This window comes from Typopeltis vanoorti, chromosome 1 (assembly GCF_054136105.1).
Source record: "Typopeltis vanoorti isolate ZY-2024b chromosome 1, IOZ_Tvanoo_1.0, whole genome shotgun sequence".
Taxonomy (NCBI): Eukaryota; Metazoa; Arthropoda; class Arachnida; order Uropygi; family Thelyphonidae; genus Typopeltis; species Typopeltis vanoorti.
Window position 1 is genome coordinate 183,827,139 of NC_143549.1, and position 24,362 is coordinate 183,851,500.

At 35.4% G+C, this 24,362-nt stretch overlaps 1 protein-coding gene across 1 annotated transcript in view; it reads left to right on the forward strand.

Annotated features, from left to right (window-relative positions):
* Positions 1–7,998: 7,998 nt before the first annotated feature.
* LOC150110694 (uncharacterized) overlaps positions 7,999–24,362 on the forward strand; it is a 131,206-nt gene continuing 114,842 nt past the window's right edge. The window contains exon 1 of the mRNA XM_090395707.1: positions 7,999–8,164. Coding sequence (XP_090251833.1) covers positions 8,147–8,164 — 18 coding nt within the window. The 5' untranslated portion in view covers positions 7,999–8,146. The remainder of the gene's footprint in view (positions 8,165–24,362) is intronic.

The window sequence follows — 24,362 nt, forward strand, 5'->3', positions numbered from 1 at the left end:
AATTAAAAAATATAAACATAAATTGATGGAACATGTTCAAGGAATGAAAACAGAAAGCTTACCAAAACAAGCCTTAAAATACAAGCCATTAGGAAAAAGAAAACCAGGACGTCCTCTTAAACGATTCAACAATGACTTCTAAGGCCGGAACAGGCCATGCTAGACCTAAATCCTTGATATGCATGATGATGATGATGATGATTTACCATCAATGCAGTATTCTTCATATAGCAAAAAAAAAAAAAAAAAAAAATCCTATCAGCAAACAGCAAATATAAAATACAAATACAAATTTGTGTTTTATATTTTTCATCTCACTGGCTTTGGCTAATTTCTTCATGGAGCATCTGGAAAGCCAATTTTTAACACCGTTTTCCCTTAACCTCCTACTGGCTACATCTTGTTGATGATAATAATTGCAGTGTGGCCTAGCTCTGAAACTGAAAATTACTTCATTACTACAGTTCTCGGACAATAAACTCCTTACAAACCGCAGTCAGTTCACTATTATAGGTGAATCTAATAGCAGTTTCTCCTTCCTGTATATACCTTACTTACTTATTCCTCTTCACTCCACTGGGAGCAGAGGGCCTCCACCACGGATCTTCATCTGACCCTATTTCATGCCTCTCTCTCTCATCATCATCTGTGTCCAGTTTTTACAACCCTTTCGAAGTTATTGTTCTATCTTACAGCTTATCCTTGATTAACCCCTCTTCATCTTCTCATGTGGAATACTTGTTGGGATTGGTGATTTTCAGGTTTTCTCAGGATACTCCTATCTATTTCTATTTACCCTGACTGGTATAATAGATTCTTGTTTTTTTTCTCCCCATACTGTAATTCTTTAGTGAAGGGGTCTGTGTATATCAGTAGAAGTGGTTTGTGCACTGCGTGCTAGGCTTCCTGAAGAGACCTAATTTCAATCCTAGTACTTCTAGAATACTTCTACTAAACCTTTCTCCCGAGTTAGTCGAACTCTGGTACTGATACGGTTTTTCCCTGAAATCCCGGTTTTTCGTCCAGTAAACTCAAGAAAATCATTTGTAGAACCCAAATTATTTCAGACAATAACATATCGTGTTAGGGATAGGAACAACGACATGCAGCAATTATATGCCAGGCTCTTCACTGGATGCCACCTAAAATTAGTAATACTTTTGGTCCAGCTATCTCTGATTTGTTATCGATGGAGATTGAACTGCCCACTTGGTCTGCAAAAGTGAGGTAGGACTAAAACTGCCTTGTCAACATTCCATAAGGGAATAAAAACCGTCAACTGATTTTTTTTCTTAATTAGATTTCTTTTATTGCCAATTTTGGTAGAATTCTTAAACATTTGTTACATAACTTTGCAGGTTTTTTTAAAATTGCTTTTGTTGTTGTGCATGTTTTTAATGCATACAGTAGAAATGATTGAATGATTGTATTCAATAACCTGATTTTGTTTTTAATCTTATTTATTGTTGTTGTTGATGTTGTTATTGTTATTACAGGCTACTCCATGGAGTCCTGAGACTCATTGAACGAGACCCTAAACGTCATGCCAAGCACTGTTTTGTTTGCTTAATTGCATAATTTGTTTGCTTTAAATTCATTCACAATCATGGTACCACAGCAGACCTTGACAACCTATTCCATCATTCGCCACTATCCAAGCAAAAAATCTAGTTCTAACACCTGCACTCTTGCTTAGTTTCCAAGGATGACCAGCTATTCTGTGACTGGAGGCTACTTCCTATTAGATTTCAAAAATTAGGACTAAATGTCTTCGCCCACTCTCTTTAGAGAATACAAGGTGTTAGAAGACTTGTTTATTTTATAAAGAAAACATTGAAGGAGCTTGTGTAGCTCAGTGGAAAAGGCGTTTGCATTCTATTTCTCTTGACGGCACAAAGAAGACTTGGGTTTAAATCTAGTTGCCAAGTAGATGAACATCTTCTAAGCCTTTGTTTCGACCGGTTCGCTCGCGAGTTAGTCGCTGTCTGGCATGGGCAAGCGAATTTTTTTATCCAGGAAATCTCGGTTTTTCTTCCAATAAACTTAAGAAAATCGACTCGAACCCATACTATTTTCAGACATATAAAAAAGATTGTGTTAGGATTAAGGACCACGAGAAGGCGGCACTTGTTAGCCATCTCTTCCTATCAGACTTCAATAATTAGGACTAAATATCTTCGCCCACTCTTTTCACTAATTTAATCGCCACTCGATTAAATTAGTGATAGCCTTTGAGCAGCTATCTCTGAATGGCTCAATTGAGATTGAACTGCCCACTCATTCTCAAAAAAGTTAGATCTTTCCTACTCCTTATGCGGGAATAAAAGGAGTTAGCTGATTGATTTATTTTTTTATTATTTTTTTATAAAACACTTAAAACAGAAAGAGTCATTTACTATGCTCAAGCTAACTGACATGGAACTAATGCAAAAATATTTTAATAAATATTTTTTATTTATTAAATAAAAATTAAATAAAATTAAATAAAAATTAAATATTAAATACCTCTTAAATATGATACACGTCGTATCATATTTAAGAGGTATTATTATGCCTAAATATAATGTGCATCATATACGAGATCTGATTATGATTGAGATTTTTGTTGAACGACAACCAGCCGAATGATTTTTACGATGTTGGTGGACGTACGTAACATTTCGGAAACTTCAGATTTTCTGACAAAATATTATGTTTCTTATGGGAATACTAACACTTTTGGGAACCATATATAATTATTGTTCCCTGATATTGTATTATGTGTTATGGGAACAATAACACTTTTGTCTTATGGTGCCATACAAACCATAATGCAAAACCCTAACACATAACTCAAAATAAATAGATTTCACTAGGTTCGACGGGTGGTCCGGATATGTGTTTTCTTTTCTTTTCTAAATCTGTCACATGTTCAGACATACAGATCTCTCTGGATCGATATGCTCTATGACAACATAGCATATACTGCAAGAATTGTGAATATTATAGAACTCCAGTTTTTAAGAACGGGATGCAGTGGCTTTAGCATATCTAAAAATTTTGAGACCTTTCATAGATAGAAGTAAAAGTTAGATTTACGTCTTCTTTTCTAAGTATCTTATATTCTGTCCGATACATACGGAAGGTTGTTGTTATGTGCCATCCAGTCGTTTTCGACTCTTGGTGATCCTGTGAGCAAAGACTCTTCATCCCACTCGGCCTCTCGTCCTTTCTTTCAGTAACTGTAAATTCAAGTTGGTAAGTTATTTTATGTTGTCCATCCAACTTTTAATGGTGTTCCTCTTCTTCTCATTCCATCAATCTTCCACAACATGGAGCCTTTTCCAATGATTCACCTTGCATAATATGTCCAAAGTACACCAACTTTTTAGCGATCATCGCCTCCAAGGAGCATTCTATCTTTATATTCTCTAAAATCTTCTCATTGGTCATTCTTTCAGTCCATAGGATTCTTAATACTTCTTTCCCCACACCCATAATACAAACGAAGCAATTCACTTTCTGTCTTTCTTCTTAATAAACCAGCTTTCACATCCACATCCAGTTCATCACTACTGGAAATACCATTGCTCTGACAATTCTAAATTTCGTGGCCTTACTCACAGCTCTATCTTTCATAATTTCTGTGAGGTTTAACATCGTTTTTTTAACATGACTATCTTTCCTTTAATTTCATCTTCACATTTACCATTATTTCTGATTCTGGACCCCAGTAAATCATAAGTTTCAATGATTTTTATTTTATCTCGATTTATTATGAATTCATTTAAATTCTCATTGATCCCATTACAAATCCACAGTCTGTTGTGATCCACGCAATCAAAAGCTTTCTTATAATCAATAAAACAGATGAATACTTCCTTCTGAAATTCTCTTGTTCTTGCCATAACCCATGCCATGTCTGTTATTTGGTCTCTAGTTCCTCTACCTCTCCTAAAGCCTCCTTGTTCTTGTGGCATTTCTCTATTCTCCTGTGGTTCCAACCCTTATCGGGTCACTTTCAACATAACTTTATTTGCAGTGCAATTCCACGGACATACCATTTGCTCCAGGAACTTTTCCGTTTATCAGCGTTTCCATTGCTGATATCACTTCACTTTTCCATAGCGTGAATTCCTAAACAAATTTTCTCCTTTGAAATTGTCCATCAATATTATTATCTTTCATGTACAAATCCTCTACATACTATTTCTTATCTTTCCTAGCCTGTCTTTGGAAATCTGCACCCAATTGTCTAACACTTTCTTTATTTCTCTGAAGTTTCATTTTTCTTATTTCCTTTGCTATTTGAATAACTTGTTCTGACAACCATTCACAATCTTTCTCTTTCTTGTTGCTTTACTTGGATTCTTCTTTGCTGTTTCTATGACTACATAGAAACATTTTGTTTCTTTCCATAGTTACTGTTTTCTCAAACCTTTTAATTTCTTTGCAACTTTTACTTTATAAATGCTTCATTTATAGGATTTCGTTCAAATCTGATACTGCTCTTTTGTTTCTTCTTAACCCTTCATTTCAAGTTGAATTCAGCTATCAATAATTCATGATTTGTCCCACAGTATGCACCAGGTAGTGTTTTTGCTGCTTGGATAGAACTCCTCCTTCTTCTTCTTCTCGCAACAATATAATTTATCTGATTTTTGTATTCCCCATTAGGAAAACTCCATGTGTACAATGTTCTTTAATGTTATTCTAAGCAAGTGTTTGCAATAAAGCAACTATTCTCAACACAAAACTCCAACATCTTTTTTCCTGTTTCATTCCTCGGTCCTAAACCAAATTTTCCAGTGATGCCTCATTATTATTTTCCACCCACTTTTGCATTCTATCTACCTAATATCAAGAGAAAATCTGTTTTATTAATACTGTATACTACTACCTGTTGCAAGCTGCTGTAAAATTCTTAATTTTCATCTGTAGTGGGTGCATACACCTGTATGAGTGTAACATTCACTGGATAAGCTGTTATTCTGATTAGAATTATTCTATCGGACACTGGGTATTTTCTATGAATGCTACTCCATTTCTTCGAAGGTTTCATGTCCAGAGTAATAATCATGAAATTATCAGTATCAAAGTGACCCATTCCTGTCCATCTCAGTTCACTGATTCCTAACATCTTAACTTGAGTTCTCATTTTTTTTTTGCCAGTTCCAGTTTTCCTTGATATGTGCCTCTTACATTCCATGTTTCTATTTTATCATCATCATCATCAAATTCCTGACATATACCCTCAAGGGGTGTAGAGGATATCATAGTACTACATGAAAAATTTACGCCATTGCTAACTTCCTATCTACAATTCCTATTTTATGTAAATCAGTAAAGCGAAGACGTCTTCCTCTGAGATTAACTCTATCAGAATTTGAACTTCCAGAAGGCTTTGATACAGTATCATCATTCGTAACTTCATTAAAAGTTCCTCTCTGCTCTTCATTGGAGCACCCAGGGAGGGGGCCAAGAGGCCCTGGCACCCTCCAAAAGAAAGAGAAAAAAAAAATAGAAAATTTTCCAAAAATCTTATCCTAATTGAAATTCTTTTTTTTTTTTAATTTTATTTTATTTATGTTGTGTCGTGTCTTCTATTTCTATACTACTTATGAATTAGCGGTCTCAAAAGGTGGAAATACCCTCTAGCTCTCGGGAATCACGGCTGTTATGAACGCAAGGCAAAGAAGTAGTGATCGGGGATGCTTTGTTTGCCAGAGATCACAGTTATCATGTGTTGGCGATCACTGCAGATGCTCAGTCATAGGTCGTATGCAATGTGTAGTGTGTATTCTCAGATCGTCTACTCAACTCGCCCCCCCCCCACAAGATTAAATTCTGAGTGCGCCACTGCTGCTCTTCCCCAATAGCAATTTCTGTGGCTTCCGACCTGGGTGTCCCCTCTTGCAGAACTATATGACAATAACTTAAGCCTATGTTCATTAGATTTTCTTGGCAAAATATACACAGAAGTGGTTTGTTATTGCCTTCTTCTGCGTTTGTTTAGCCTACCACGTAAGGCTAAACAAACTGCAAGAGATGAAGAAAAGTAAAATAGGAAAGGGGGGGGGAGCAAGAAGAAAAGAAGAGTAGGGACCAGTCTACAGATAATATAACAGATATATATTACATGAAATAAGGCATGGTCCCGCATCAGGTACTGTACTTCCGGTTCGCCACTCCCGCTAGAGTGAGGTGATGGAATGGCTACTACCAGTGCAGCCAGTGGAAATTTTAAGTGGGGGGTGCTGCATATACAGAATTTTTTTAAAAAAATTCTTTTTCCTAATCAACAACCCATTTATTAATAAATAAATTTACATATCAAAAAATTGCTTTATTAAAAATATTTCACCCTCATCACGAACAAACACCAATAATAAAAGTTTCGTATCCCACAGAAATAACGGGCGCATGCATAACATTTATCTGTAAGCCACACTGCCCAAACGAGCAGTGTCAGAATCACTTGTAATGTGCAATGACAAGCGTAAACGAATATTGGCGAGTGTAGCTGCAATTGGCGCGATAATTCTCGAACTGCGTTAGATCGCAGTGTATTTGTTTCGTGTAACGATAATTGAAAAAATATAATTCTTTTCATATTTTCAACAGTGACACTCGTCATAATTCAGCCTTGTATCTATAATAAATAAATAATTATATGTTATTTTAACAAAATAAAATAAGATTTACAAAAAATAGTTCACCCTCACCACGAACACTCACCAATAATAAAAGTTTCGTATCTCACAGAAATAACGCTCGCAAACATACTATACACTACCCGAACGAGCAGTGTATAGTACAGTGTATAGCAAGTCGGAATCACTTGTAACATGCAATGAGAAGCGCAAACGAATATCATCAGCGAGTCTAGCTGCAATTGGCCGAATGTGATAATTCCGACACTGCGTTAGATCCCAGTGCATTTGTTTCGTAATCTAAAGCGTTAATCGAACAATTCCAATTCTTAACTATTCAATCAATGTCAAAACATAAGCTGTAACCTTTAACATGTTGTATTGCAAGGTATAATAACTTATCATACCTTGTCATTTGGACACAATTTTTTCATTTTTTCCTTGGGGGTTCTGTCGCAGTGTTTATGTACAAGCCGCCACTGGTTACTACTCAGTAAAAGCACATTGCTTATGCGAGAAAGTAGTTCGTATGTGTTTTTTTTTTAGAAGCGCAGTAATACCGATATTAATTTCAGATGTTTTATCATAGAAATAACATGCCAAGCAAACATTCTTTTGCTTTTTTTTTTTTTTTAACAAATGCAGTGACCAGTATTTCAGAGAGATGTTTGCGTTAACAGAATGGTGATTTGCACATTTAAGCTCACACTTTTTTTTTTGGTCTTAACATTCCCGCGACGAACGATTCTAAACTTAAAGGGGGGGGGGGGGGGCTGATTTAGAACATGATACTCCTCAAGAGATTTCAGGCATTCAGTAAGAATTCGAGAGTCGAGTTGATAGCGTATCCGCCTACGATCAAAACTCCAAGAGTTCGAATTTTCCCCTTCTATTTGCATTTGAATCTGTCACACACACATCGCGATGATTTTCATCGCGCTATGACATTCAGCCACACACCTGCTACTTTATGAAAGTAATATGCATTTCTAACCTTTTGTACCTGGAATTGCCATTAAAAAATAGTGAAAATAGTGATTTTTTTTTATAGTATCATACTGGGCAGTAAACAGTTTTGTGCGATGAGAGTAGATGAAGTCGCACATTATTTAACAATTTCCATTTCTTCCCTCACCTTCGAAAAGAAGTATGAAACAATCATTAAAAACAGAAAGTATGACATAAAAACAATCAAGTTAAATTAGATAATATGAGCTGCTAATTTATAAAATAAATGCAAAGTTCAACGAGATTTAAGATGCGATGAATTCTACTACGGAAGTGATGTCATAAGCGAATTTGTAATAATTGCAGACTTCACTTGCGTCATGATGACGTACTAGTAGAGAGGTGTAGTAGTTTTACGCCCAGTATGTTGTGAGGTTGAAGGTAGCCGAAGGTTTGTTGGGTGCGTGCAGTAATGTTTCCAGAAATCAAAATTGTGTCCAAATGGCAAGGTATGATAACTTAATAAGAAGGAAACTGCAGAGAATGCGTTTCACTTAACATATACTATGGATATGGATAAGGAGGTAAGTTGTTTTTTTTTTTAATGCTTTGCCTGTGTAAACAATGTTTTTCCGGCATCGTTCCTTTCACAAGCATAATTCACCAGTGCTGGGTTGTCGAGTGATTGTCATTGGTTGACTGTCGGGCATTCTACATTCTTTCTTACATGTACTCAGTACATATGGGCACAATTTATTGAATTATATGATAAGTTTAATACCATCAAATTATTCACCTGTCTGCCCAAGCTGTCTATATATATCTTGTCGAGTTGTACATTGCCAGTGGAAAGGGATGATGAGCATCTAGCAAAAGTTAATCTCTTTGTATTAAAAATTATATTCTTCCTCTTCGTATTAGATGTTTTGAGTTAATCTGAAAGTGTTTGGAAAATGGGTGTAGGGAGTAGATTTTTTACATGGAGAATTATGGGATGAATGCAGGGAGTGTTAAGGATATTAAGGTTCAATACGATAAATAAGTTGTCAATTGGGTGATCCTTCCAAGATGAGACTGCAGTCAGCACTCTTATCTTGGAAGGTGTAATAATAAATATTACTATAAAAAATATAAATAATGGAGGGTGTAATAATAAATATTACAGCCTTCGTCTTTTTTTTTTTTTTTGTTCAGTTAGTTATCCCCCCCCCCCATACACACACCCAATAAAACACGAACGACTGGGCTGTCGGTTTCGTGTTCGGAAGAAAACGTAGTCAACTCGTTAGTTTGTTTATCACCTGAGAGATGTACTAGTGAATTATCACATGCGATATAAATGTTTTCAGGATTTCAAAGGGTATGTACAGACATACTCGTCATAGGAGATCTCGTATAAACTTGTATTTATATATCAAGTCCGCTTTCATATAAATTAATCTTAACCATCATTATTTCAGTAGACATTACGCTATTCCTGACTTGAGATCGTCAGGAATTGACGATACCCCACCCATTCATATACCAGTTTTACTCGAATTCCTTGAAAACTTACCATATGATTTTAGATCACTCTGCCATTTCCATTCTCCTGTATTTTGCCGTTTTGCAATCAGACCACATTTCTTGTAACACTTTTCCTTTCTTTTGGTGTTGCACGGTGATAAGCATTTCATTTTTAGAAATTTTTTTTTGTTTCTTTAGCTTGTTGTGGGAAATGTAACTCAGCTTGTCCTTGTATATACTCCAGATGATGATCTTAATATGAAGGTCGAAACGTTGGGAAATTAAAATAGTTATTTATAACATGGTTGTAAAGTCCATAATTTCTAAAATGAATTTCTTGTAACACCTTAAAGCAATCATCTCTTTCATGTCACCAAACTATTCTGCTTTTACATCAGCACATTTTCCTTACTGTCAGAAAAAAACTGGTGTTTATCTTGCAAAAAAAAAATAAAAATAAAATAATAATAATAAATACGGGCAACTGATTCGCAGTTAACATAGTATCTGGCGAGACGGCCATACTTGTAAACTCAGTCATATTAAACATAATGTCATATTAATTGCATGTACTTGAGAGAATTTAATGTTCTGCACTGTTACTTTATTTTTTTTTTTTCATATACAAACAATTCAGTCTGCAGAGACCTATCCTATCAATGCTCACTGAGAAGCTATTTTTAGTTCCACATTATGTACATTTTACATTATATAACTAATGACCATAGTTTAGCACAATAATTCTTTAATTTAATATAATGAAACACTTGTGCAGCCACATATTTAATCATATCTGGAGATGAATGTGTTCTAAAATAACTTGCTGTGTAGGAAATGCAGGTGATATTGTACTGCTAAACATCCTGATAGAGCAAATTATTATTATATACAGGCATTTCCATGGAGTCAAAAGACTCAATGCAGGTGACCATAGTTTAGCACAATAACTCTTTAATTTAATATAATGAAATACTTGTGCAGACACATGTCTAATCATATCTGGAGATGAATGTGTTCTAAAAGAAGTAAGTTACTGTGTAGGAAATGTATATGAAAGCAGATTTGATTCACAGACACCTATCATACCTCTTTTTAAACTAATTTGCAATCCATTCACCATCCTCCAAACAAAAAATATAGTCTTAACACCCTTGCTAACCACACAACTTCCATTGGTGACTCCTTGTTCTCTTCCTTCTTGCATTGTACTGAAAAATGTCTTCAGTGTCAATCTTATAAAAACCCCTTTAATAACTTAAATGCTTCTATTATGTCTCCTCTTCTTTTTCATCTATCAGCTAATTTTTGAAACCTACAGACTGTCAGTCTATTCTCATAAAAAGCATTCCACAGACCTGTAACAATCTTTGTCACTTTCCTCTGGATCCTCTCCACACCTTCATCACTGCAGAATCCGGGAGTCCAGATCTGTGTGCAGTAGTCCGGATGTTGCCTTATATAGGGGAATTTATAACCTCTCTGTCCCTGCTTGTTAGTGCATTCTTCAACAATCACATAATCTAATGTGCAGTTTTGGTTACCTTTGCTATATGTCCTCTAAATTTCAACTCCCTGTCCACAAGCACATCCAAGTTCTTGGTCTCATCAGTTTCCTGCAGTTCAGTTCCATCAATATAGTACACAGCTTCTGATCTCTTCCCAAAGTGCATCACCTTAAACTTAGTCACATTTAAATTTCTAGTTTGCTTCCAGCAGGATCTGTGCATCACCTCCATTTACCATTTCTCTTCTCAGTTTAGAATCATCAGTAAACAACTGAATGTTTCCTGAATCACTGATATAGGAAATATATGGTACACCACTGTTCACTTGCCTTTGCCTGGACTGAACTCCTCCATAAACCACTCTTTGATATCTGTCCATCAGCCACTCTGTAATCCAAATCACTTGATTCATAACCATCCTCCATTTGCTCCAATTTATGCAATAGAGTTCTATGTGGAATCTTGTCAAATGCTTTTGCAAAGTCTAGCAATATCACTGAGTAGCTAATTCCCTATGCAACTCCATTGTCACTTAATTATAAAAAGTAAGCAAATTATTAAGTCAAGACCTACCCTTCACAAAACCATGTTGTCCCTTTAGAGTATCATATTTCTATCCACCCAGTCCTGAATTCTGTCTTTCTCAATACCTTAACCACCACTCCTGAGATGCTGACTAGCCTATAATTTGCTACTTCTGCCTTGGAGCAACAGCTATGCTTTCTCATCAGCCCTTTTGATGCCCACACATATCTTACCTCCTCCAAGTTGGAAACAACTGAAATGGAGTTAGGTGAAAATAATTACTGTTCACAAGGTAGTTAATGAAGAGTGATCATATACTACTGTAACTTTCTCAAATTAACTGTTTCACCAAAATTACTGAAAATTCATTCAAATAAATTTGTCGCTGAAATGACTGTTAGAATCACTCAAGTACTTTATCAATAAAGCTATGACCCTAGCCTATTTCACAAACCATAAGATAAATGCTTAACTCATATGTGGTCCTGAAAGAATTTAATGTAGTTTCTGTACTCAACATCTGATGATCATTATGCCTCATACTACTTGAACTAGAGACATACTACAAAGACTATTTCTCTCTACTGAAAGATTCCATACCTCAATTGTCACTGATGATGCACTTGGGTGAGATAACCCTCGGTTTGAATTCTATGAAAACCTTTGAGTTTTTTTGATTGGAGATCCGTTAGCCATTCTCATATGGAGGTGGCAGGGTTTCATCCTGCAAACTGTACAGAAAACACATGCATGTTACTTGTAAAATTGAACAATTTTTCTTGGTAGAGTTGTTTTTGGATGTAATTTTAATCAACCCAACAGTGCCCTTCAGAAATAATTTTCCATTGATATTTAAAAACTAATATATCAAGATGCTAAAATAAGACCAAAATTAAAACATATGCAGTACTATTATAAATGATCAAGTGTTAGTTCATGGAGAATGGGAGGTGGGAAAGTGGTATCTCCATAGGTACATAGAAATATTATATTACTTAATTGTTCAATAATATAATTTTCCATATGCAGTTTGCTGCCTTTATTGCAGTCTGTATTATTATTCTAAATATAAGCTATTAGTAAGCACTATATATTAATGGTACCTTCAGATACCTTCATATAAGAAAAATATTGACTTTGAAAGAAATGTAGTCCATACTTACTTCTTCTCCTGCAAACTTTATTGTCTCTGTTATTGTTATTTATGATTTGCTCTGACAAATCTACTGAAAATTAGCTATAAGAAGAAGACTTAAATAGGCAAGGCAAGAAACTGAACATTTTGAACTCATGCAAGTGAACCTGTAGAGCAATAGGTGAGACATGTTAGCTGTTTAGGCAAAATGTTTTCTAAAAATAACAAATTAAATATGGAATACTTATTCTGTTAGTATCTGAATCGAGTATGATGGAAAGGTCACTTGAATAAGTTTACATGAAGAGAGAAATCAGCCAAAAAAGACTTATGGATTGCAAAGTTTGGTTGGAGGGAGCTAATCAATGATCAGAGACTATAGATATGAGACTGCTGAAGAAAATTACAGTAAGCATGGGGGAAATAGTGAAAAAGCTATATTAAAAAATTAAGATTTTGACCTTCACAAAGTGATATAGTTATTTAAAGAAAATGGGAAATGAAAGATTAGCACTACAAACATTTGCAGAAGTAGTAAAAAAAAAGATATCAAGGAAGGAATTGATGCAGTTTAGTGCTTTTAAAGATTGAAACATAAGAGTGGACTAATAATAGACCAATTTGGAAGAAGTTGTTAAGGTATGTATTGGAAAAAGATTATGATTACTATTATTTAATTGGCATTTCAGTGTTCCTAGTACATGTTACATTCCAAAATCCACTGGCCTTCATTGCATCCATTCAATATAATTTTGTCTGTTATCAAGAAAAACCAGACCTTCCAGGAGAAATAAGTCCTATTACCTTCATATGAGAAGCAATTAACTTGCATTCAGTGATTAAGTCTTCAGGATTAAAAATAAAATAGTCTTTTGAATATGTATTTTCCAATACATATTCAAAAGACATTTTAACTGCAAAGGCACTTAAAAACATGCATTATCATTCTATTTGAATGTTTCCAATTTGAACATGCCCTGCAAAATATTGCTGTATCTTGAATATATTGGTACTATGGAAAAAAGGCATGATCCTTTACAATTTCAGCATTTTTCTGTAGTCATGACAGTATAAATAATATTAGCTGTTTAGCTAAGGCCTGTATTTGAATTCTGTCTAAAGCGCAAAGGAACCTTTATCAGGGCTTTTCAACTGAAGATGAGTTAGTTGATCTCATGAAGTTTGCAGGGTGCATCCTGCAAAACAGGCATTCTGGTCAGAGAACATTCACAATTACAAGATGTAATAAACTTGGCTTCATATATAGCCTTAGTTGTTTTGACTGTAATTCCAACCAATTCAGTCCAGTTTTACACTTACTGTTCTACTTCCAATTGAAGATAAGCCATGTAAGAAGACGTATACATTATATAACTTATCGTTCCTATTCTGATCGAATGTAAGCTACTTAAACTTCTTGCACCGGTCTGTTTGAAATTTCCTTTCCCCTTACTGTTTGAGGGATATACATTGATGAGGAATCCTGCTTCAAGAACATCAGATGGTTGTACTTCATAGTTATTTGCACATGCTGCCTTTATATTAACATCCAAAGTGACTGATCACCTGGAATTGATCATTTTATTGTCTTTCTTATTGTACTTGGGGAAGAGAGGAGAAGCTTTGCTTGCCTGTCATATATCACAACACATTTCATTCTTACTATGTACACAGCTTGGAAGGAAGTCACTGGACACCCACATGGGCAAGGTGTTTGTAGCCAGTATAAATTGGAAGAATATGATGCTCCCAAGTCAGTGCAACTGTGTCTCGGTGAAATGGCTGTGAGAAGGGGAACTGACAGAGTTTGAAAGAGACTGCCATTTTGCAGGCCTATTTTTTGTGAAATTGTTGACAAATTGGGTCTTCTCAGTGATACCAACTGAGAGAAAAGCAGGGAGTCAACTGCAAGCACTATCCACAGGGGATGACCTGCCACACTCAACGAATGCGACTATAGGGTCCTACAAAGGATAATATGTAAAAACTGACATTTGTCGGCCAGCACATTGAATGCAGAGTTCTAGGCATCGGCTGGAACATGAATCTGCACAAAACATTCAGAACTGAGGCTCACAACATGGTTTTTCATGGTATGACTGTAATTTGCAAGCTGCACATTACCCAAATCAACATGCAACATAGTCTGCAAAGAGCGTGTATAGCGGAGCATGGAAGTTTGGAAAGCTGTATTATGGAGCATTGAATCACACTGCACTCTCTACCAAGCAGACTGGTGTGGCAAATACCTGGTGAACGTATCTTACCATAGTGTGTAACTTCAACTATGAAATTTGGAGGTAGCAGTGTGACGGTATGGTCCTGATTTGGTTTCAGACTTCTGTTTGTGCTGCCACAAACATTGAACTCTGAGAGGTATCTGAACATTTTGAACAATGTAATGCATCCTACTTTGTGGCGTTTCTATGGAACTGACCATTGTTTCTTTCAGCAAGCAATGAACTGTCATAAGGCTGCTGCTGTAACTGCAGATTTTGTGGATATGAACATCATTCCACTGGCCTCTGCCACCTCCAATCTCAATCCTACTGAACATCTGTGGAATGAACTGGAGTATCAGGTGAGGTCAAGGGATGTCTGCCCCACAACAATCCAGAACCTCATTACATGCCTAGAGAAAGAATGGCCCAAAATTGCCATTGATCACTATCATACACTTATGAAACGTTTGCCCTGTAAGATTGCTGCAGTTATCATAGAGAAAGGAGGTTCACCATTTTATTAAGGTGAGCACCATGGCTATTTGTTCCTCACACTATAGTGTCTATTGACTTCTTTCCAAGCATTGTATATTAAACAGAAAGAACACAAAATCAGTTAAGTTAAACATGAAATTGAATCTAAATAGAGTATCTCCTGACAAATTTCAGATGTTGTATGTTGCCTGAGTGAAAAGTTTATATCACCATAGATCAAAATCTTGACCATTATGTAGTCATGAATGGAAAGGGAAACATTTAAACATACAAAGTGAACAAAATTATTTTAATTTAAAAAGTGAATTGGCTGTTATTCTTGTAAATTGTGACACAGCATACAAACTTAAGTGGCTTACTTTTCCAAATGGTTTCCTGTGCTGAGTTAAGCTCATTTTGAAACAGTATGCATTGCTTTTGTCTTTTTCATAATTATTTGAGCAGAACAGTCCATGATGCACTATAAAAGTTAATATATATTGTCTTGAGATTTTTCGTGATATACTGTCCTTCATTGATCCCACAAGCAGAAATCAACAGGGTGTCAAGTCTGAAGAATAGGGAGACCATGCATGCCAACCTCCATTGCCATGGAGCTCTGATTCAAGTATTCAAGTTGTTAACCATAATATAATCATACCTGGAAATTAATGTGTTCTAAAAGAAGTAACTTATTGCATAGAAAATGCAGGCGATAGTGTGCTGCTAAACATCCTGATAGAGCAAATTATTATTCTTATACAGGCATCTTGATGGAATCAGAAGACTCAGTGCAGGTGATTCATTATTCATACAACACCTGTTATACCTCTCCTTAAACTAATTCACATTTTTTGTCAACTCATTCACCACTCTCCAAGCAAAAAAAAAAAAAAAAAAAAAAAAAAAAAAAAAAAAAAAAAATCTTGTCTTAACACCCTTGCTAACCACACTCTTACACAACTTCCTCTTGTGACTCCATTGTTCTCTCTTTTTCTTGTCATGTAGTGAAAAAAAAAGTCTTCAGTGTCAATCCTGTAAAATTTCTTTAATACCACCTAAATTTGAACTCTGTACATAATCATCCCCAAGGCCTTGGCCATGTAGCTGCTTCGAAATTTTTACTTCTAATTTTTTCCGCTTTATGAAATGTTTTTTTGTGTGTGTGTTATGCAATCACGTTTTTTAAAAAAAAAAATTTTTAAATCAATTGGATTGAACGCTTCAAAATCAGTACATTGTGTCCTTTTAAATACCTGTTGAATGGAAGTTGCGGATTGGTAATGTTCACGTTAGAATGCGAGCTACAGGCAATTGAATTTTGGCCCTGACGATTTTTGTAATAAGAGTAATCATTGACGTATTTACTGTATCTGGTGTCATTGCCATGAATATTGATATACTAGGTTATTGGAAAGAATCTTTGTAATGTGCCTAGAAAAACAGATAATAAGCTGACAAACAGATAACTGGGGACAATCATTAAATGGTACTAGCATTTTTGTGTAGTGAATATTATTATCAGCAGTTGAACCTAGTATGTAAACTATCTATTGTAAGACTATTTATTACCATTTGTAACATAATTTTCTATCTTTCCACAATTCTGCCACTTATAGAGCTGTTTAAACCAAAATGTAGACCCATCGAACGTTTGAATTAGATCTTATGCACAAATTTTTTTATTAAAATCCATACACCTGGAGGCAATTTTTTTATTTTTTTATATACGTCGGAAAACTAAACGAATGAAGTGAATTCAATACTCATAATGGTTCAAGTTTTAATTACAGCAACCTGAACAGACAGGTTCAAGAAGCCCTCCAGATACACAGAAATTCCAAATGGGAATCCATTTGGAATTTCTGTGTATCATGGAAATCAACCCAGAAGATAACTCCATGTGGAATTTTGTAAAATCTCTTCTTACCAAAAGACAGCCCCTTCCCGTTTGAAGACCAATCTTGGAATTGCATGCTCAGATGAAGAAAAAGTAGAAGCCCTAATTAACAATTTGGAAAATCAATGCAGCCCATCTTATGTAAACTTAAATATCAATCTCATTGACAAAGTTCATCGTAAGGTTAGAAAAGCATTAAGACAGTCTAAGGATGATTCAGAAACCATCATCCCCACATCTCCAACAGAAATAATCAATATAATTTCCCATCTGAAGAACAAAAAAGGCTCCTGGCCACGATGACATTACCAATAGAATAATAAAGATACTCCCACAGAAAGCCATAATTCATCTAGTTAATATTACCAATTCCATTTTAAGATTCCAGTACTTTCCCACAGATTGGAAAATCGCTGACATTATACCTCTGAAAAAGCCTGGTAATAATCTATAACTTCCCCAAAGCTACAGGCCCATCAGTCTTCTTTCCTGCCTCGGCAAAGTAACAGAAAAGGTCATCCTATCAAGACTACAATCAGCAGTAGACAAACAGAAAATAATTCCAAATGAGCAATTTGGGTTTCGCAAAGCTCGCAACACAGTACAACAAATTCACTGACTAACAGAACGTATCACCCATGGTTTTACCTGGTACCTTCACGCTGCTGCTGTATTTTTAGATGTTGCCAAGGCCTTTGATAAAGTCTGGCATCATTGCCTTATCTTCAAACTAATTGAAAACAATATCCCAGTTAAACTAGTCAAACTCGTATACTCATACATTTGTGAAAGATACATGCAAGTAAAACTTAACGGAATTGTGTCATCAAGGTGCAAAATTCTGGCTGGAGTACCTCGGGGTTCTCTTCTGGCCCCAATACTTTTCACAACTTACGTAGCAGATATTCCTCTCAATTCAAGAACAACCACCACAGCCCTTTATGCCGACGACACCGCTGTTCTAGCAAGGTCGCTCAGCCCTCGCCTACCAATCACCAGACTCCAAGGAAGTATTAATGAGCTAGCAAACTGGTTCACTAACTGGAGGATTCAAGTGAACCTCCTTGAAAAGCTTAGCCATGCTGTTTTCTAGGAGAAAGGTCTGCATTAAAGAAGACATCCTGCTCTCTGGTCATAAGATCCCATGGCAATCAGAGACCAAATATCTTGGGGTATTAATGGATAAGAAACTCCTTTTTTAACAAGAACATCAATCTCATTGGCTGCAAATCTTCCAAAGTAATAGCACAGCTCTACCCATTGATCAAGAGCAAATTGAACTTGCATAATAAATTGCTACTTTACCGGATGGTAATATGTCGTGTCATTACCTATGCCTCACCAGCATGGAGTCGCACTTCAAGATCAAACATTTCAAAATTGCAGAGAATCCAAAATAAATGCCTTAGGATGATCCTAGATACACCATGGTTCATCTGAAATTCACAGATTCACTGAGAAACCGGCATTCCATACATCTCCTCCCTTCTTCGTGATCTTGCATAAAAATTCTTCGTGAAGTCAAGTTTACATTCAAGCCCACTGATCGTACAAGCTGTCAATTACAATGAAGCTAATTACTACAAACACAAAAGACCAAAGGCTATTCTTCTCTCAACTGATCATAACTAACACAACTGCCCTCAGAGGGCGAGCTTAATTGCTCACAAATCTCCCTGTCCCAAACAACTCGCATTACAGATAAAGAGGAATATGAAAAGCACTAGTGCTTCACCCATCCTGCCAGTAACGTTAATGGTTTTATTTTCAGGTGTTCAAAATAGCACTACCGGTCTCTGTAGAAATCGTAACAGTAAATGATGTTTTCCGTACACAACTTTCTGCTTCTAATATACCTTTGCAATCTTTCGTTGTTTAAGTGTTTATACAGAAATAAATGAAGGTCACTGGGTAGTTTTGTGGTTCGTATCACAGAGAGAAAAGGTAATTCGTTGCAGCTCTGATCTCTTAATCTTAACTTTTTAATCGAAAAAACTTTTTTAAAAAAAGTGATATATCAGGAAACACTCTCCTTTTTATTAGTAATAATTCACAGTATTTAAATTGCATCGTAAATTTAAATATTGAATCACGATAAAAAGGAAATAATTGCAGAAGTCAGAAGCGCGTTTTGCAATAGCGGTCTTGTCACATATATTATCACAGTCATTGGACCGAGAGCCGATTTTCACAATGTTTATTATAGATAGTTTCGTTTTGTATAATTTTACCAGTAAACGATTGAATACGAGTTGAACGATAAATTCAAATAATGATCCTAAAAAAACATTTGATTACCTATCCAAGGAAAGACATAATATGATCGTTTCGAATAGTTTAACAAATACAGTGTGCCCTTTTAATAACGAGACAGAACTCGCTAAAAAAGTAAAGAACAACTAACAAGATGAACCATTTATTTATAGTATAATCTCCTTTTAACTCAATACATTTACATCGTTTATACAAAAATTTTTCGAAACACTGCTGATTGGCGTTCACACTCTTCTGGATGACTCCACAGAGTCAAACCGGCGACCTTTGAATTTAATTTTCAATTTTGGAAGCAAACAAAAAAATAAAATAAAATAATAAAGTTTGGGCATTGCTGTGGATTTGGAAGCGAGAAACTGTTTCGCATTTGACAGACAATGTTCAGGCTCATTGTAGTTCACAGAAGCGGATCAAACGGGTGTCGGACCTGGCGGCCGCGAGGGGCCCCGAGCTATGTGGAAAAATTAGGAAAGATCTATAAGAACGGTATAGATATTACGCATTTTGATGATGAATTGGAACAGTTTCTACTATTTTTTAAAAGATAAAAACAAATTCAATACTTCCACACAAATATACCAGGCTGCAAAAGAAATGTAGAACTTTTAGGGGCCCAGTAAATTTTACCGCCAGGAGCTCCCAGCCAGCTTAATCTAACCCTGGTCGTGCAACAACAGACAGCTGTTATGTACTACTCTCCTCTTTCACTTATCTCATTCGTTGATTCGAAGCATGACATCGATATAATACTGACTTTTGTCTCTGAACCGTATGGCCTTCCGGAACAATTTCCTGAATGGCAGAAAATCACTATTCTCTGTAAAGCAGTATGATCTTGGCCAATTTCGAATTTTTGACACAAGGCATTGTCTCCCTATAATACCGTCTCGCTCATATAACGTTTACGAGACAATTAATAAAGCTAACGCAACGCATGTGCTCGTTGGAAAGAGCACACTAGTGCTTAAAATTATGCACTATCAGGGCCGGCGGAAGCGGGCATGCGGGCACTATTACGAAGGGGGTGCCGGGACATGGTTCATAAATTCATTTTTAAGAAACAATTTTTATCATAAAAACAAAATTCTTAGAATGATCAATATTAAAATAAATAAGGCCGGATACACCGAATAATAATAATAATAATAATAATAATAATAAAAACTTGTATATTGCCGCCTCTTTGATCAGCCGGCTGTTTATAATTTTGCAGCGAGAGCAGGCTAAATGCTTGCTTGCAGAATGTTGTGTCTACTGCAGTCTATCTAAAGTGCAATGGAGAACGGTTTTTATGCGCAGAAACGAATTTTCGTACAAAACATTTGTTGCTAGTTAACCAGTCATAGGATACACATCTCAGTAGGCTACTGACAGTAGCGCAGTGCGGACCATTATTTCGTCTGTGTCGTATTGTGTAATAATTTCTTGTGGGTATGAAATAGAAATGGAATCAAAAATTCTGCGAAAGAAGCAGCTATTAAGAAACAAACTGGGGTTCTTAATAAATTTGTTAAAATATTAAACTATTCTGATGCAGATTGTAACCAACTCGATACATCAGAAATCAGAGTTCAAGAACCGTGCACATCATCCAGTTTGCATGAAACTACTATTGCAACTATTGAACAAGATAACAAGACGCATGATTTAAGTGAAAAACAGTTAGGAGAAGATTTAATTGTAGTTGACCACGAAACTAACACATTGTTAGTCTCTGTAAATTTAGTAGATCCAGGTGAATTGGGGAAATATTGATGAAAACTTACGAGTTGTTTTAATTGAAATGGGGCCTGTTCAAAAGAAAAATATAATATATCCCTTTTGTTGTTTTTTGCAAACTTTTCGCACCTACTGAATCAAGTAGTCTTGTAGAAGGTTATAAAACGATTGGAGAAATCTAAGTACAACTTTGCATAGACATGAGACTAGTTTAACTCACATGAAAAATTTCTTAAAATGGAAGGAACGTGATAAAAATTTAAAAAACAAAACTACTATTGATTTTCATACTCAAAGCGTGTATGAAATGGAAAAGAAACATTGGACTAGTGTTGTAGAACGCTTGATTGAAATTATAAAAATTCCTTGGTAGCCAAAATTTAGCTTTTCGCGAATTATCTGATATATTATAGGAATGGAATAACGGCTAATTTTTTTAAAATTAGTCGAATTGTTTGCGAAGTTTGATCCCGTTATGGAAAATCATGTTGAAAGAACCCTACAAAAACAATAGAGTACACTATTTGAGTAAAGACAGTCAAAATGAAATATTGGAAACTTTAACAAATGACCAGAAAAACGAACAGAACAAATGACCAATTATTATTCGTTTTGTTTCCTGTGACAATGGAATTGTCAAGATCAGGGAAAACGTTTTAGGTTTTGCAGATATATCAGATTTCACAGGACGTGGTTTATGTGCAACAATAATGGAACAACTGGAAAAATGGAACATTCCCATTGAAGATATGCGAGGTAAGGGTATGATAATGGGGCAAATATGAAAGGGAAAAAATATGGGGTTCAAAATTTGCTTTTGAACAAAACTCCTTGAGCTTTTTACGTGCCATGTGCTGCTCATACTCTAAATTTAATCATTAACGATGCCAAAGTGAATGCAGATAGAATTAGTTTCGTTGCAATTATTCAAGAAATATACAATTTCTTTTCATTCTCTTACAAACGTTGGGCAATCCTTTTAAAGTTCATAAAAAAATTAACATTGAAACAGCCATCAGAAACGCGATGGGAAAGTAAAATTAATGAAATCCGCCCTCTGATATCAATTAGGAGAAATTTACGATGCACTTTTTGAAATTTTAATAAAGAAACTCAGCATGAAGCACAAACATTATGTGCTAAAATAAAGGACTACACATTTATTTGCTCTCTTATAACTTGACATGATTTACTTAACAGAATAAACCCTGTGAGTAAAATGCGACAAAAATATGAACATTACACTTGCTTTACAATCTATCGAAAATTTAAAAATATTCTTACAAGAATATCGATCAGATACAACTTTTAAAGAAGTTCTAAAAACGGCAAAAGAACTGAGTGAAGAGCTGGATGGAGAATAAGAATTTAAAACTGGTACGAAAGTTCGACGACGAAAGAAGACACGACAATCTGACTAAGAGCATCATGACGAATCGCCAGAAGATAAATTCAGAGTGAATGTGTTTTGTACACTTCTAGACGTTGCAATGTGTTCGTTAATAGAACATTTGAACAACTAAAAACATATTATGATAATTTCAATTTCTTGTATAGATTACTACAAACTAATAACGAAGATTTACGAAAAAATTGTGACGATTTAAAGATTCTCTTGAAGGACGGTGACAATAAAGACGTAAATGCAATAGAACTACGAGTATATGACGTATATGACGAGTTATGTGCTTTCCGGGATATTTAGAATCAAAGCGGTAACGATCTTTCTTTGGGCACCCTGGCGCTATGGATTCAAATGCTATTTCCACAGATTCATACAGGCTCCTTACACAGACCAATCCACCTTAATTTGAAAATCCCTTATAAAACCTATAGTCCTGAACGAGTATCTAACCCAAGTCTTTCCAAATAAGATGCTCTTGCAAGAGGCCCGTTTTATAAGTGTTGCACTTAATCACTGGCAGTCCGTTTTTTTTAGCATAGTTGGCCAAGTGGGTAGCGTATCCACTTTCCAACGAAAAGGCTGAGTTCAAGTATCATTGTGTAATGAATGTTTGTGAAAGTCTTTAGTAAGTAGACTATTTTTGTACACTGGCGTGAGCTCACTAATTGTAAGTGGCGTGACAAAAGTGGTATTTTGGGGTTCTACAGCGGGGTTTTCTGTCAGACTTGGTCCATCCATATAAGTTTGCGTAAATGAAGGATTCCATATATTTGTGACCCTTGATATTGCCGTTATTCGTACTGAAGGAAAGTATTGCTTCAGTACGAATAGCAAGTCAAATATCTATATACTTAACAGAGAATGAGCTTTTTTGTCTTGTCTTCACTCATTTCTTTCCTCATTATGGAACCTAGCCTCTTCAGTATTCCCAATGATTACAAGCTACTATTATACAGTTAGTGGGATCCCGCTCACTGTAGTGGTGATCAAAGTGTACAATCTTTTATATATATATATATATATATATATATATAGACTCGCTTTAACACAAATTCTGAATATTGCATTGAGTATGAAGTGCAGTAGGTATGTTAAATAACGCTTGGATTCTTATATACCAAAGAAACAAGCTATTTTAATAAATAAATAGCTTGAATATCTATCCTATTTATTAAAACAGGATAAGAATTTAGTGAAATAGAATATTTCTACATTCTATTGCGAAGCGATTTGCATGGCGCAATGGCTAAGGGAGTGGGGAAGTTCCAAAACTTTTATGTTTGAGTTCGTATTATTTGTTTGGAATCGCAGCTGAAGCAACTAATTAAGCTTCGAGGCCATTATGTTATTTTATTCACTGTTTTCTTCTGGCGGCTTTCCTACTTTACGAGATTGAAAAAACCCGAGTTTTCAAGAGCATAGTGTGTATTTATTCTATAATAATAGTGTATGTACGCGCGCATTCGCATTTTAAAACATCTTCGCATTGTTCTTTGTTTATGTTTTTAATTTCCGAAACATTAGATATATAACTTTAATTGTGCTTTGGCATTTTATAGGAATAAAAACCTTCTGTGCTTATTTAAAATGCCCAACCTTGATGACAAAAACCAAATGCAGATCCTCAAACGGATGCGCTCAACGACCTTGGTATATAACAGTATCAAAGTCGCTAATCGTCTTACACATCCATAGGTATCTAGAATGAACCATAGTAGTTTGTAATTTATATTAAAAGTATTTTTGTATATCAAGACAAAACGGTACTGTTGTACGCCTCCTTAATGGAGTCTGAGGACTCGCTGCTGGAGTGTTACTATTCTACCCTGCGAACATATTGTAATATATATCGGGAATATATTTTTGTCTGTTAATTACCATGTTTTCCTGTTCTGCGAAAGACAAAACTCGATTTTCAGGGAGAAAGAAACTTCCATCTGAATGAGGCTAACAAATGCACTTTCAGCTGTGAAAAACCCTTATCAAAATTCTTTGCGTCCTTGACGGGTTTCGAAGTCTGTTCTTTCCAACAGGAGGACATGACCATTACCGACTAATCTGCTGAGGTGTTAATTTATTAGTTAATTCTTATTATTTCGTTAATATATAAGAGAAGA